We start from the raw sequence: 13002 nt of genomic DNA on the forward strand, positions 1-13002 counted from the left end.
TGTATTTTCTATGTTGTAGTTTTGATCTTGCTTTCAGCTCATTACCACCCGTTTTTTTTTTAATGTGTTCAGGGTTGAAAGTGGCTCAAGTTCCCTCTGCTGTTAATAAAGGTGAGTTTTATGATTATTGGGTGGGGTGGGGTGGGGGGGCGCTCCATTATCCAAGGGCAAACTTTGTATTTTGGCCCTCATAATGAATGCTGCATACATGGAAATGTAATCAGCACAAGTGTGGGCCAGTAATTGTTTCTCAGTTGAAAAATTCTCCTTGCCACATAAAAAAAAAAAAAAAAAAAAAAGCTGCACAAGGTTTCCTTCAAAAATATGTTTTAATAAATAAGCAAAATGTACAAAAAAAGACTTGAAGGGGATCACGTGTTTGGTCCCTTTGCAGGCTATAGGCGCACTTTGGACATCATTCTGTAGACATTTCGACATGTCCGGGAACAAGTGAAATAGATTTGCATCCTTCTTTTTGACTTTTGCTGTCACCTGACAGCAAGTGGACAACGTCACGTGTGCTGGCTGCGGCCACGCATGCGCGGGTGACGCTTCTCAATGCACGCCAGGGCGGCACATTACGTCCACGGGCTCTTCGTGCTAGTCCATTTGGGTCTCGACGACAGTCTGCAAGAGAAGAAGTGGATCAGGATGAACTTTCATTCAAGGTGTTCAAAATCCAAATGACATGAAACGTTAACCTTCACTGTTGACATTAACGGTGCATGACGTCTTTGAGCGAGATTTCCATTTGTTCATTTTCTGAACGTCTTAAGCCTTTTTTTTGTTACATAATTGAGTTTTGAAAAAGGGGCGATGCAGACTTGACAAGAACTCACAAATGCAGGTTTAATTTGTATTTATTGTGACAAATCATATTTTAGACTCGCCTTGTGGAATATTTTGACGCTATTCTACCGATTATTTTCTGGAAAGAACTGATGATTCGAATTGGTTTCTTGGATCTTGCAACTATCACGGCCTGTTCGTTTAACACGGTAATGGTGCATTTTGTCCTGGCCGCCATGCAGTTCGTTTTTGCACTCCTTCCTGCGGTGCGCACACAGCAATCAATGCATGGCCTGTTGCAGCCAGCATGCATGCACGCGAAAAAACGACGAGGTAAAAAGCAAATGCCTGCTGCGTAAAAGAAAATTGTCTTTTCATAAACACTATTCAACATTAGATGTAATTAATGGACTCGGATTGAAAACAAAAAAAATAGCTTTCAGCCACCAATGCCTTATATTTCTCACACAATCTGATTTCCCTTTTATTTGTTGACATTTTTATTTTTAAACATTCTTTTAAAAGATTTTTCTATTTCCCCTCCACTTTTTCTATTTTCGAATATGTATCCTTCCCGCAAGCAACATATACAAATGGCCGATAATATTGCCAACACTAGGCTCTATAGGAGCATAATGTCGAACTAAGATAATAAGTGATCTAATGATAAAAGGGCGACCGGGTAAAAAAAAAAAAAAAAAAAGATCTTATCACACCCAGGGGCGTTCCCGTTGTGAACAAAATACTAAGCAAAACGTCTTGGGAAAAAATGAAGGGATCCAAAATGATTAGTTTCTCTGAGAAATGTGCAACTGAGATTTAAAAAAAAAAAAAAAAAAGTGCATGACTGGGCCTTCTTTTGAGGGAGCTTTAAAGCACGCGTTGGGGTGAAGAATGTAAATGTGCTGCGTGACGTGTGTGGCAGGCGACGCACCTCTTTGGCATCGCACCCGGCGCGCGCCCTCGACGCCTTTAATGCGAGGTGGACATGGACCAAGCGCCCTCCATCCTCCAGACGGAGAAGGCGTAGCTGAGTCTCTCGTGGGCCACGTAGCTGCAGCTGGACATCTTGTTGTCCATCTCGTCGCTCTGCAGCACCTGACACAGGAAGTCGATGTAGCGCGACGCCAACTTGAGCGTCTGGATCTTGCTCAGCTTGTCCGAAGGCAGCGTGGGGATGATTTTACGCAGAGACGCGAAGGCTTCGTTGAGCGACTGCGTCCGTTGGCGCTCGCGCACGTTGGCCAGCACCCGCTGGTTCTGCAGCTCCTCGTACGACTGGGTCCCGGCGGTGCCGACTACGCTGGGGCTGGGCTTCTTGCTGCGCTTCAGGGGCGCCGGGCTTCCGCCTCCGCTGCCGCCGCTGCCCCCGCTGCCGCAGCTGTCTTCACCGCCGCCACCGCCGCCGGACTTTTTGCTGGGCCTCCGCTTGCGGGCGCAGCGCTTGCCGGGCCGTCGGCGTTCAGCCTCCTCCTCGCTGGTGCCCAGGCTGTCCGCCGGGGACACCGGGGATCCGGAACCCTCTTCCATTTCTCGCTTGAAGAAATGCAAGGGTAGCGAGGGGAACGCGACGTCCACCTTGGAAGCCGTGGTGACGAATTGCAAAAGCCCCCCCGCCGCCCCACAAAAAAGAAAAAAGTATCCGACAAGATGGGAGGAAGAAGCCGAAGCCCTCCGCGCGCGCCCTGCCCTGGCTTACTTCAAAGGCGTCCGAGTGCACTTTGGCATGCCTTCTCCTCGCGCAGGAAGTTTTTCCCCAAGTGTTTTTTGGGGGGGAAACCTCATCCCTGGTTGGGATGCTAAATAGTTTGGAGGCTGGAAGGGGAGGGCTTTTGCAGCTGGAGGGGGAGCCTGCATGCGCCCTCCTGCCTCTTCACGACAGTGCAACTCTGGAACTTTCTTGAATTCTTTCACTCGGTTATTCCAATGTCACCTTTGCAACCTCACTAAACAAGGCCCCATCGCCATCAAATGCTACACTTCAACCAAATCAGTCCATCATAAGGATAACAAACAGAGACAAGAAGATCAATCTTTCATCACAGGCTTCAAAATTGCACCTCAACGGAGAGCAAAGTCCATGCATACGTATACGCCGGTATACATGTTGTTTGTCAGCTCCAGGTCCAGCTCTTCATCTGACATGTCATGTTTATTCTGCAGACATGGCTCACATTACTTCAAGCGCCGCCAGAATGTGCACACGGTTTTTCTACATTCTGGCTTACGTAGTTTACGTCAAGAGACGGAACATATTCACTGACTGATTCGTTGATGTGACGGATGTGACGTCAGGGCTCTAGGTAGACAGGTGTGCTCAAGGGGAGTTATCATATGCAGGTGCCACCGAGCGCGCGGCGGCGCGGCGGACGCTTTCTCAGGTAAGCTAGCATGCTAGCAAATGTTTGTCGTCTCCTGCCGTTTGTCACGACGGACGCCGTGTTTGTTGCACGGCTTTCGCGCTCAAGGGGAGTTCTCAAATGCAGGTGCCACCGAGCGCGTGGCATTTTCTCAGGTAAGGGAGCAAATGTTTGTCGTTTCTTGCCGTCTCTCACGACGGACGCCATGTTTGTTTGTCGGAGGATTTTCACGCGGCGACTGTAGGCGTCGAAGTTGGGGAGACCGCAAGGAGAGTTTTCAAATCGGCCCCAAAATGTGTGCTTTGTTGCCTTTTCTCACGAGCCTTTTTTTATTTTGTTTGTCGCAGGACTGTCGTACTCTCGTGACTCGGCAGGCAACGTCACGTCCACCGCGACGGTGGGCCCGGAGGTAAATTTTTATTTATTTATTTATTTTAATGCTGGCCCGCATTTTTTCATTCGTTTGTTTGTAGAAGGTTCGTAAATGACGCCGCCGATAAGCGCGTGTTTGTCTGACTATAGGAAATGTTAGTTTGACTCTGGTCAACTAAACCTTTTTTTAATTACTTTATATTATGCGTGTGCCATTTCCGTGTCATGCAAACTGGTGAATGTAACGAATATGTTACGTCATGTCCAGATCGGACCGAATCCATTCAAAGATGGCGCCCGCCCCCGTTCCGTTACGCAACAAACCTTTGCGCGGGTTATTTTCTCCCGTTTTGGCCGCCGCCAACCCGGATCATCTGTCCAATGTGAGGTGAGTTGTAGATGATGAAATTAAAATATGAATTATAATCTTGAATAATTCTCATAATTGACTACAATGTAATGATTCTATATTTTTTCAAATGTACAACTCTACTTAGAATGTATGAAATTAAAATATGAACTATGATTTTGATCACTTATCATAACTTACTACAATATGATTGATCTAAGCTGTGTGTCCTTTGTCCTCTAGGTGTAGGGGGCGGTGTTTGGGCGAGCCGGTCCACGAGGAAGACGTAATGATGCGAGCAGCGCCCAACTCATTGCATGTTCTGCCATTTGCAGGCCGGACGCAAAAGGGGGGGGGGGGGGCAACGCACGGCCCCATCCGACCGGGCGACGGTCACCAATAGTAGCTAGCCGCTGTGATCAAGTAAGCAAGTGACCGACAACTTGGGGTGCTCTTTGAGTTTCTAACATTTGTTTCTGTTTCTGCAGATGACGACCGGGATGTGGCCCGATCTGATCAGAGGTGAACGGACCGCTGTGGCATCGCTCTGAAGTCACCGAGTTTTGAGGGAGAGCCCCCGCTTCCCTGGAGGCGTCGACCTGCGCAGCTTCAACGTGTGAAATGTTTTTTTGTTTTTTTTTAAATTACACCAGCAGTGTCCCAATGTCTGCTCGAGGGCTGCATACTGAAACAAATTCAGAATTCTTTGACACAAATTCATTAAATCAATCCCGAAATGTTGCCATTGATATTTAGTGGCGTGTGGTGGGTGTGGTGTGTGTTGTGTGTGTGTTGTGTGTGTGGTGAGTTAGGGTTAGGGTTTGTGTGGTGTGTTTGTGTGGTGTGTGTTTGTGTGGTGGGTTAGGGTTAGGGTTTGTGTGGTGTGTGTGTTTTGTGTGTGGTGGGTTAGGGTTTGTGTGGTGTGTGTGTGGTGGGTTAGGGTTTGTGTGGTGTGGGTGTTGTGTGGGTGTTGTTAGGGTTAGTGTAGTGTGTTTGTGTGGTGTGTGTTTGTGTGGTGGGTTAGGGTTTGTGTGGTGTGTTGTGTGTGTGTGTGGTGGGTTAGGGTTTGTGGTGTGTGTGTGATGTGTGTGGTTAGGGTTTGTGTGGTGTGTGGTGTGGTGGGTTAGGGTTAGGGTTTGTGTGGTGTGTTTGTGTGGTGTGTGTTTGTGTGGTGGGTTAGGGTTTGTGTGGTGTGTGTGTTGTGTGTGTGTGGTGGGTTAGGGTTAGGGTTTGTATGGTGTGTTGTGTGGGTGTTTGGGTGTTGTGTGGTGTGTGTGTGATGTGTGTGGTGGGTTAGGGTTAGGGTTTGTATGGTGTGTTGTTTGGGTGTTGTGTGGTGTGTGTGTGATGTGTGTGGTTAGGGTTAGGGTTTGTGTGGTGTGGGTGTTGTGTGGGTGTTGTTAGGGTTAGTGTAGTGTGTTTGTGTGGTGTGTGTTTGTGTGGTGGGTTAGGGTTTGTGTGGTGTGTTGTGTGTGTGTGTGGTGGGTTAGGGTTTGTGGTGTGTGTGTGATGTGTGTGGTTAGGGTTTGTGTGGTGTGTGGTGTGGTGGGTTAGGGTTAGGGTTTGTGTGGTGTGTTTGTGTGGTGTGTGTTTGTGTGGTGGGTTAGGGTTTGTGTGGTGTGTGTGTTGTGTGTGTGTGGTGGGTTAGGGTTAGGGTTTGTATGGTGTGTTGTGTGGGTGTTTGGGTGTTGTGTGGTGTGTGTGTGATGTGTGTGGTGGGTTAGGGTTAGGGTTTGTATGGTGTGTTGTTTGGGTGTTGTGTGGTGTGTGTGTGATGTGTGTGGTTAGGGTTAGGGTTTGTGTGGTGTGGTGGGTTAGGGTTAGGGTTTGTGTGGTGGGTTAGGGTTTGTATGGTGTGTTGTGTGGGTGTTGTGTGGTGTGTGTGGTTAGGGTTTGTGTGGTGTGGTGGGTTAGGGTTTGTGTGGTGTGTGTGTGTTGTGTGTGTGTGGTGGGTTAGGGTTAGGGTTTGTATGGTGTGTTGTGTGGGTGTTGTTTGGGTGTTGTGTGGTGTGTGTGATGTGTGTGGTGGGTTAGGGTTAGGGTTTGTATGGTGTGTTGTGTGGGTGTTGTGTGGTGTGTGTGTGATGTGTGTGGTTAGGGTTAGGGTTTGTGTGGTGGGTTAGGGTTTGTGTTGTGTGGGTGTTGTTTGGGTGTTGTGTGGTGTGTGTGTGATGTGTGTGGTTAGGGTTAGGTTTTGTGTGGTGTGTGTGTTGTGTGTGTGTGTTGTTTGTGTGGGTGTGTTTTTGTGTTGTTTGTGGTGTGTTTGTGTGGTGTTTTTTGGGTGTGTTTTTGTGGTGATTGTGGTGTGTTTGTTTGGTGTTTGTGGTGTGTTTGTGTGGTGTTTTTGGGTGTGTTTGTTTGGTGTTTTTTTTGGGTGTGTTTTTGTGTTGTTTGTGGTGTGTTTGTGTGGTGTTTTTTGGGTGTGTTTTTGTGGTGTTTGTGGTGTGTTTGTGTGGTGTTTGTGGTGTGTTTGTGTGGTGTTTTTGGGTGTGTTTATTTGGTGTTTGTGGTGTGTTTGTGTGGTGTTTTTGTGGTGTGTTTGTGTGGTGTTTTTTGGCTGTGTTTTTGTGGTGTTTTTGGGGTGTGTTTTGTGGTGTTTGTGGTGTGTTTGTGTGGTGTTTGTGTGGTGTTTTTGGGTGTGTTTTTGTGGTGTTTGCGGTGTGTTTGTGTGTTGTTTGTGGTGTGTTTGTGTGGTGTTTTTTGGGTGTGTTTTTGTGGTGTTCGTGGTGTGTTTGTGTGGTGTTTTTGTGGTGTGTTTGTGTGGTGTTTTTTGGGTGTGTTTTTGTGGTGTTTTTTGGGTGTGTTTTTGTGGTGTTTGTGGTGTGTTTGTGTGGTGTTTGTGGTGTGTTTGTGTGGTGTTTGTGGTGTGTTTTCGTGGTGTTTTTTTGGGTGTGTTTTTGTGATGTTTGTGGTGTGTTTGTGTGTTGTTTGTGGTGTGTTTGTGGTGTGTTTGTGTGTTGTTTGTGGTGTGTTTGTGTGTTGTTTGTGGTGTGTTTGTGTGGTGTTTTTTGGGTGTGTTTTTGAAGTGTTTGTGGTGTGTTTGTGTGGTGTTTGTGTGGTGTTTTTTGGGTGTGTTTTTGTGGTGTTTGTGGTGTGTTTGTGTGGTGTTTTTTGGGTGTGTTTTTGTGGTGTTTGTGGTGTGTTTGTGTGGTGTTTGTGGTGTGTTTTCGTGGTGTTTTTTTGGGTGCGTTTTTGTGATGTTTGTGGTGTGTTTGTGTGTTGTTTGTGGTGTGTTTGTGTGGTGTTTTTGTGGTGTGTTTGTGTGGTGTTTGTGGTGTGTTTGTGTGTTGTTTGTGTGGTGTTTTTTGGGTGTGTTTTTGTGGTGTTTTTTGGGTGTGTTTTGTGGTGTTTGTGGTGTGTTTGTGTGGTGTTTTTTTGTGGTGTTTGTGTGTTGTTTGTGGTGTGTTTGTGTGGTGTTTTTGGGTGTGTTTTTGTGGTGTTTGTGGTGTGTTTGTGTGGTGTTTTTGTGGTGTGTTTGTGTGTTGTTTGTGGTGTGTTTGTGTGGTGTTTGTGGTGTGTTTTCGTGGTGTTTTTTTGGGTGTGTTTTTGTGATGTTTGTGGTGTGTTTGTGTGTTGTTTGTGGTGTGTTTGTGTGGTGTTTTTGTGGTGTGTTTGTGTGTTGTTTATGGTGTGTTTGTGTGTTGTTTGTGGTGTGTTTGTGTGGTGTTTTTTGGGTGTGTTTTTGAAGTGTTTGTGGTGTGCTTGTGTGGTGTTTGTGTGGTGTTTTTTGGGTGTGTTTTTGTGGTGTTTGTGGTGTGTTTGTGTGGTGTTTTTTTGTGACGTTTGTGGTGTGTTTGTGTGTTGTTTGTGGTGTGTTTGTGTGGTGTTTTTTGGGTGTGTTTTGTGGTGTTTGTGGTGTGTTTGTGTGGTGTTTGTGGTGTGTTTGTGTGTTGTTTGTGGTGTGTTTGTGTGGTGTTTTTGTGGTGTGTTTGTGTGTTGTTTATGGTGTGTTTGTGTGTTGTTTGTGGTGTGTTTGTGTGGTGTTTTTTGGGTGTGTTTTTGAAGTGTTTGTGGTGTGTTTGTGTGGTGTTTGTGTGGTGTTTTTTGGGTGTGTTTTTGTGGTGTTTGTGGTGTGTTTGTGTGGTGTTTTTTTGTGATGTTTGTGGTGTGTTTGTGTGTTGTTTGTGGTGTGTTTGTGTGGTGTTTTTTGGGTGTGTTTTGTGGTGTTTGTGGTGTGTTTGTGTGGTGTTTGTGGTGTGTTTGTGTGGTGTTTTTGGGTGTGTTTTTGAGGTGTTTGTGGTGTGTTTGTGTGGTGTTTGTGGTGTGTTTCTGTGGTGTTTTATTGGGTGTGTTTTTGTGGTGTTTGTGGTGTGTTTGTGTGGTGTTTGTGGTGTGTTTTCGTGGTGTTTTTTGTGGTGTGTTTTTGTGATGTTTGTGGTGTGTTTGTGTGTTGTTTGTGGTGTGTTTGTGTGGTGTTTTTGTGGTGTGTTTGTGTGTTGTTTATGGTGTGTTTGTGTGTTGTTTGTGGTGTGTTTGTGTGGTGTTTTTTGGGTGTGTTTTTGAAGTGTTTGTGGTGTGTTTGTGTGGTGTTTGTGTGGTGTTTTTTGGGTGTGTTTTTGTGGTGTTTGTGGTGTGTTTGTGTGGTGTTTTTTTGTGATGTTTGTGGTGTGTTTGTGTGTTGTTTGTGGTGTGTTTGTGTGTTGTTTGTGGTGTGTTTGTGTGGTGTTTTTGGGTGTGTTTTTGAGGTGTTTGTGGTGTGTTTGTGTGGTGTTTTTGTGGTGTGTTTGTGTGTTGTTTGGGGTGTGTTTGTGTGGTGTTTTTTGGGTGTGTTTTGTGGTGTTTGTGGTGTGTTTGTGTGGTGTTTTTTTGTGATGTTTGTGGTGTGTTTGTGTGTTGTTTGTGGTGTGGGTTAGGGTTAGGGTTAGGGGTTAGGGTTAGGGTTAGGGTTAGGGTGTTTTTGGGTGTGTTTTTGAGGTGTTTGTGGTGTGTTTGTGTGGTGTTTTTGTGGTGTGTTTGTGTGTTGTTTGTGGTGTGTTTGTGTGGTGTTTTTTGGGTGTGTTTTGTGGTGTTTGTGGTGTGTTTGTGTGGTGTTTTTTTGTGATGTTTGTGGTGTGTTTGTGTGTTGTTTGTGGTGTGGGTTAGGGTTAGGGTTAGGGTTAGGGTTAGGGGTTAGGGTTAGGGTTAGGGTTAGGGTGTTTTTGGGTGTGTTTTTGAGGTGTTTGTGGTGTGTTTGTGTGGTGTTTTTGTGGTGTGTTTGTGTGTTGTTTGTGGTGTGGGTTAGGGTTAGGGTTAGGGTTAGGGTTAGGGTTAGGGTTAGGGTTAGGGTGTTTTTGGGTGTGTTTTTGAGGTGTTTGTGGTGTGTTTGTGTGGTGTTTTTGTGGTGTGTTTTTGTGGTGTTTGTGGTGTGTTTGTGTGGTGTTTTTTTGTGATGTTTGTGGTGTGTTTGTGTGTTGTTTGTGGTGTGTTTGTGTGTTGTTTGTGGTGTGTTTGTGTGGTGTTTTTTGGGTGTGTTTTTGTGGTGTTTGTGGTGTGTTTGTGTGGTGTTTGTGGTGTGTTTTCGTGGTGTTTTTTTGGGTGTGTTTTTTTTTAAAAAAAAATTTTAACTACACAAAGAAACATTTTTTTTCAAAATTTTTTGTGTAGTTTCTTTGTGTAGTTAAACTACACAAACATTTTTTTGTGTAGTTTAACTACTAAAGAAACTACACAAACATTTTTTTAAAAAAAAATGTTTCTTTGTGTAGTTTAAAAAAAAATGTGTAGTTTAACTACACAAAGAAACTACACAATTTTTTTTTAACTACACAAAGAAACATTTTTTTTCAAAAATGTTTGTGTAGTTTCTTTGTGTAGTTAAACTACACAAACTACACAAACATTTTTTTGTGTAGTTTAACTACTAAAGAAACTACACAAACATATTTTTTTTAAAAATGTTTCTTTGTGTAGTTAAACTACACAATTTTTTTTAACTACACAAAGAAACATTTTTTAAAAAAAAATGTTTGTGTAGTTTCTTTAGTAGTTAAACTACACAAAAAATGTTTGTGTAGTTTGTGTAGTTTAACTACACAAAGAAACTACACAAAAAATTTTTGAAAAAAAATGTTTCTTTGTGTAGTTAAACTACACAATTTTTTTAACTACACAAAGAAACATTTTTTAAAAAAAAAATGTTTGTGTAGTTTCTTTAGTAGTTAAACTACACAAAAAAATGTTTGTGTAGTTTGTGTAGTTTAACTACACAAAGAAACTACACAAACATTTTTGAAAAAAAAATGTTTCTTTGTGTAGTTAAAAAAAAATTGTGTAGTTTCTTTGTGTAGTTAAACTACACATTTTTTTTTAAACTACACAAAGAAACATTTTTTTTTAAAAAAATGTTTGTGTAGTTTCTTTAGTAGTTAAACTACACAAAAAAATGTTTGTGTAGTTTAACTACACAAAGAAACTACACAAAAAATTTTGAAAAAAAATGTTTCTTTGTGTAGTTAAAATTTTTTTTTTTAAAAAAACACACCCAAAAAAACACCACGAAAACACACCACAAACACCACACAAACACACCACAAACACCACAAAAACACACCCAAAAAACACCACACAAACACACCACAAACAACACACAAACACACCACAAACAACACACAAACACACCACAAACATCACAAAAAAACACCACACAAACACACCACAAACACCACAAAACACACCACAAAAACACCACACAAACACACCACAAACACCTCAAAAACACACCCAAAAACACCCTAACCCTAACCCTAACCCTAACCCCTAACCCTAACCCTAACCCTAACCCACACCACAAACAACACACAAACACACCACAAAAACACCACACAAACACACCACAAACACCTCAAAAACACACCCAAAAACACCCTAACCCTAACCCTAACCCTAACCCCTAACCCTAACCCTAACCCTAACCCACACCACAAACAACACACAAACACACCACAAACATCACAAAAAAACACCACACAAACACACCACAAACACCACAAAACACACCCAAAAAACACCACACAAACACACCACAAACAACACACAAACACACCACAAAAACACCACACAAACACACCACAAACACCTCAAAAACACACCCAAAAACACCCTAACCCTAACCCTAACCCTAACCCCTAACCCTAACCCTAACCCACACCACAAACAACACACAAACACACCACAAACATCACAAAAAAACACCACACAAACACACCACAAACACCACAAAACACACCCAAAAAACACCACACAAACACACCCCAAACAACACACAAACACCACAAAAACACCACACAAACACACCACAAACACCTCAAAAACACACCCAAAAACACCACACAAACACACCACAAACAACACACAAACACACCACAAACAACACACAAACACACCACAAACATCACAAAAAAACACCACACAAACACACCACAAACACCACAAAAACACACCCAAAAAACACCACACAAACACCACACAAACACACCACAAACACTTCAAAAACACACCCAAAAAACACCACACAAACACACCACAAACAACACACAAACACACCATAAACAACACACAAACACACCACAAAAACACCACACAAACACACCACAAACAACACACAAACACACCACAAACATCACAAAAACACACCACAAAAAACACCACGAAAACACACCACAAACACCACACAAACACACCACAAACACCACAAAAACACACCCAATAAAACACCACAGAAACACACCACAAACACCACACAAACACACCACAAACACCTCAAAAACACACCCAAAAACACCACACAAACACACCACAAACACCACACAAACACACCACAAACACCACAAAACACACCCAAAAAACACCACACAAACACACCACAAACAACACACAAACACACCACAAACATCACAAAAAAACACCACACAAACACACCACAAACACCACAAAAACACACCCAAAAAACACCACACAAACACACCACAAACAACACACAAACACACCGCAAACACCACAAAAACACACCCAAAAACACCACACAAACACCACACAAACACACCACAAACACCACAAAACACACCCCAAAAACACCACAAAAACACAGCCAAAAAACACCACACAAACACACCACAAAAACACCACACAAACACACCACAAACACCAAATAAACACACCCAAAAACACCACACAAACACACCACAAACACCACACAAACACACCACAAACACCACAAAAACACACCCAAAAAACACCACACAAACACACCACAAACAACACAAAAACACACCCAAAAAAAACACCAAACAAACACACCCAAAAACACCACACAAACACACCACAAACACCAAACAAACACACCACAATCACCACAAAAACACACCCAAAAAACACCACACAAACACACCACAAACAACACAAAAACACACCCACACAAACAACACACACACACAACACACACACCACACAAAACCTAACCCTAACCACACACATCACACACACACCACACAACACCCAAACAACACCCACACAACACAAACCCTAACCCACCACACAAACCCTAACCCTAACCACACACATCACACACACACCACACAACACCCACACAACACACCATACAAACCCTAACCCTAACCCACCACACACATCACACACACCACACAACACCCAAACAACACCCACACAACACACCATACAAACCCTAACCCTAACCCACCACACACACACAACACACACACACCACACAAACCCTAACCCACCACACCACACAAACCCTAACCACACACACCACACAACACCCACACAACACACCATACAAACCCTAACCCACCACACAAACCCTAACCCTAACCCACCACACCACACAAACCCTAACCCTAACCACACACATCACACACACACCACACAACACCCAAACAACACACCATACAAACCCTAACCCTAACCCACCACACACATCACACACACACCACACAACACCCAAACACCCACACAACACACCATACAAACCCTAACCCTAACCCACCACACACACACAACACACACACCACACAAACCCTAACCCACCACACAAACACACACCACACAAACACACCACACAAACCCTAACCCTAACCCACCACACCACACACCACACAAACCCTAACCACACACATCACACACACACCACAAACC

At 43.8% G+C, this 13002-nt stretch overlaps 2 protein-coding genes across 11 annotated transcripts in view; one reads left to right on the forward strand and one right to left on the reverse strand.

Annotated features, from left to right (window-relative positions):
- The window catches only part of LOC148393839 (histone deacetylase 4-like), a 45411-nt gene extending 40800 nt beyond the window's left edge, over positions 1 to 4611 (forward strand). For 7 of the 10 annotated variants that reach the window (XM_088382488.1, XM_088382489.1, XM_088382490.1 and 4 more), the window contains 6 exons: positions 73 to 111; positions 1715 to 3304; positions 3497 to 3558; positions 3790 to 3909; positions 4114 to 4293; positions 4359 to 4611. The gene's annotated coding sequence lies outside the window, so the exon portion shown is untranslated. Of the gene's footprint in view, positions 1 to 72; positions 112 to 394; positions 669 to 1714; positions 3305 to 3496; positions 3559 to 3789; positions 3910 to 4113; positions 4294 to 4358 lie in introns of all 10 variants that reach the window. The other 3 variants (XM_088382482.1, XM_088382484.1, XM_088382483.1) reach the window with 3 other exon arrangements.
- LOC148393841 (twist-related protein 2-like) lies at positions 311 to 3489 on the reverse strand. The gene is made up of 2 exons (XM_088382512.1): positions 1724 to 3489; positions 311 to 627 (listed from the first exon to the last, which is right to left on the reverse strand). The coding sequence occupies exon 1, from the start codon at positions 2317 to 2319 to the stop codon at positions 1762 to 1764; it is 558 nt and encodes a 185-aa protein (XP_088238638.1). The 5' UTR covers positions 2320 to 3489; the 3' UTR covers positions 311 to 627; positions 1724 to 1761.
- Positions 4612 to 13002: the final 8391 nt, after the last annotated feature.

This window comes from Syngnathus floridae, chromosome 8, assembly GCF_059516105.1.
Source record: "Syngnathus floridae isolate MCC-2025c chromosome 8, RoL_Sflo_1.0, whole genome shotgun sequence".
Taxonomy (NCBI): Eukaryota; Metazoa; Chordata; class Actinopteri; order Syngnathiformes; family Syngnathidae; genus Syngnathus; species Syngnathus floridae.

Bases quoted from the DNA above. Each gene is read 5' to 3' on its own strand.
- LOC148393841 (XM_088382512.1), bottom strand. From the start codon at position 2,319: ATGGAAGAGGGTTCCGGATCCCCGGTGTCCCCGGCGGACAGCCTGGGC.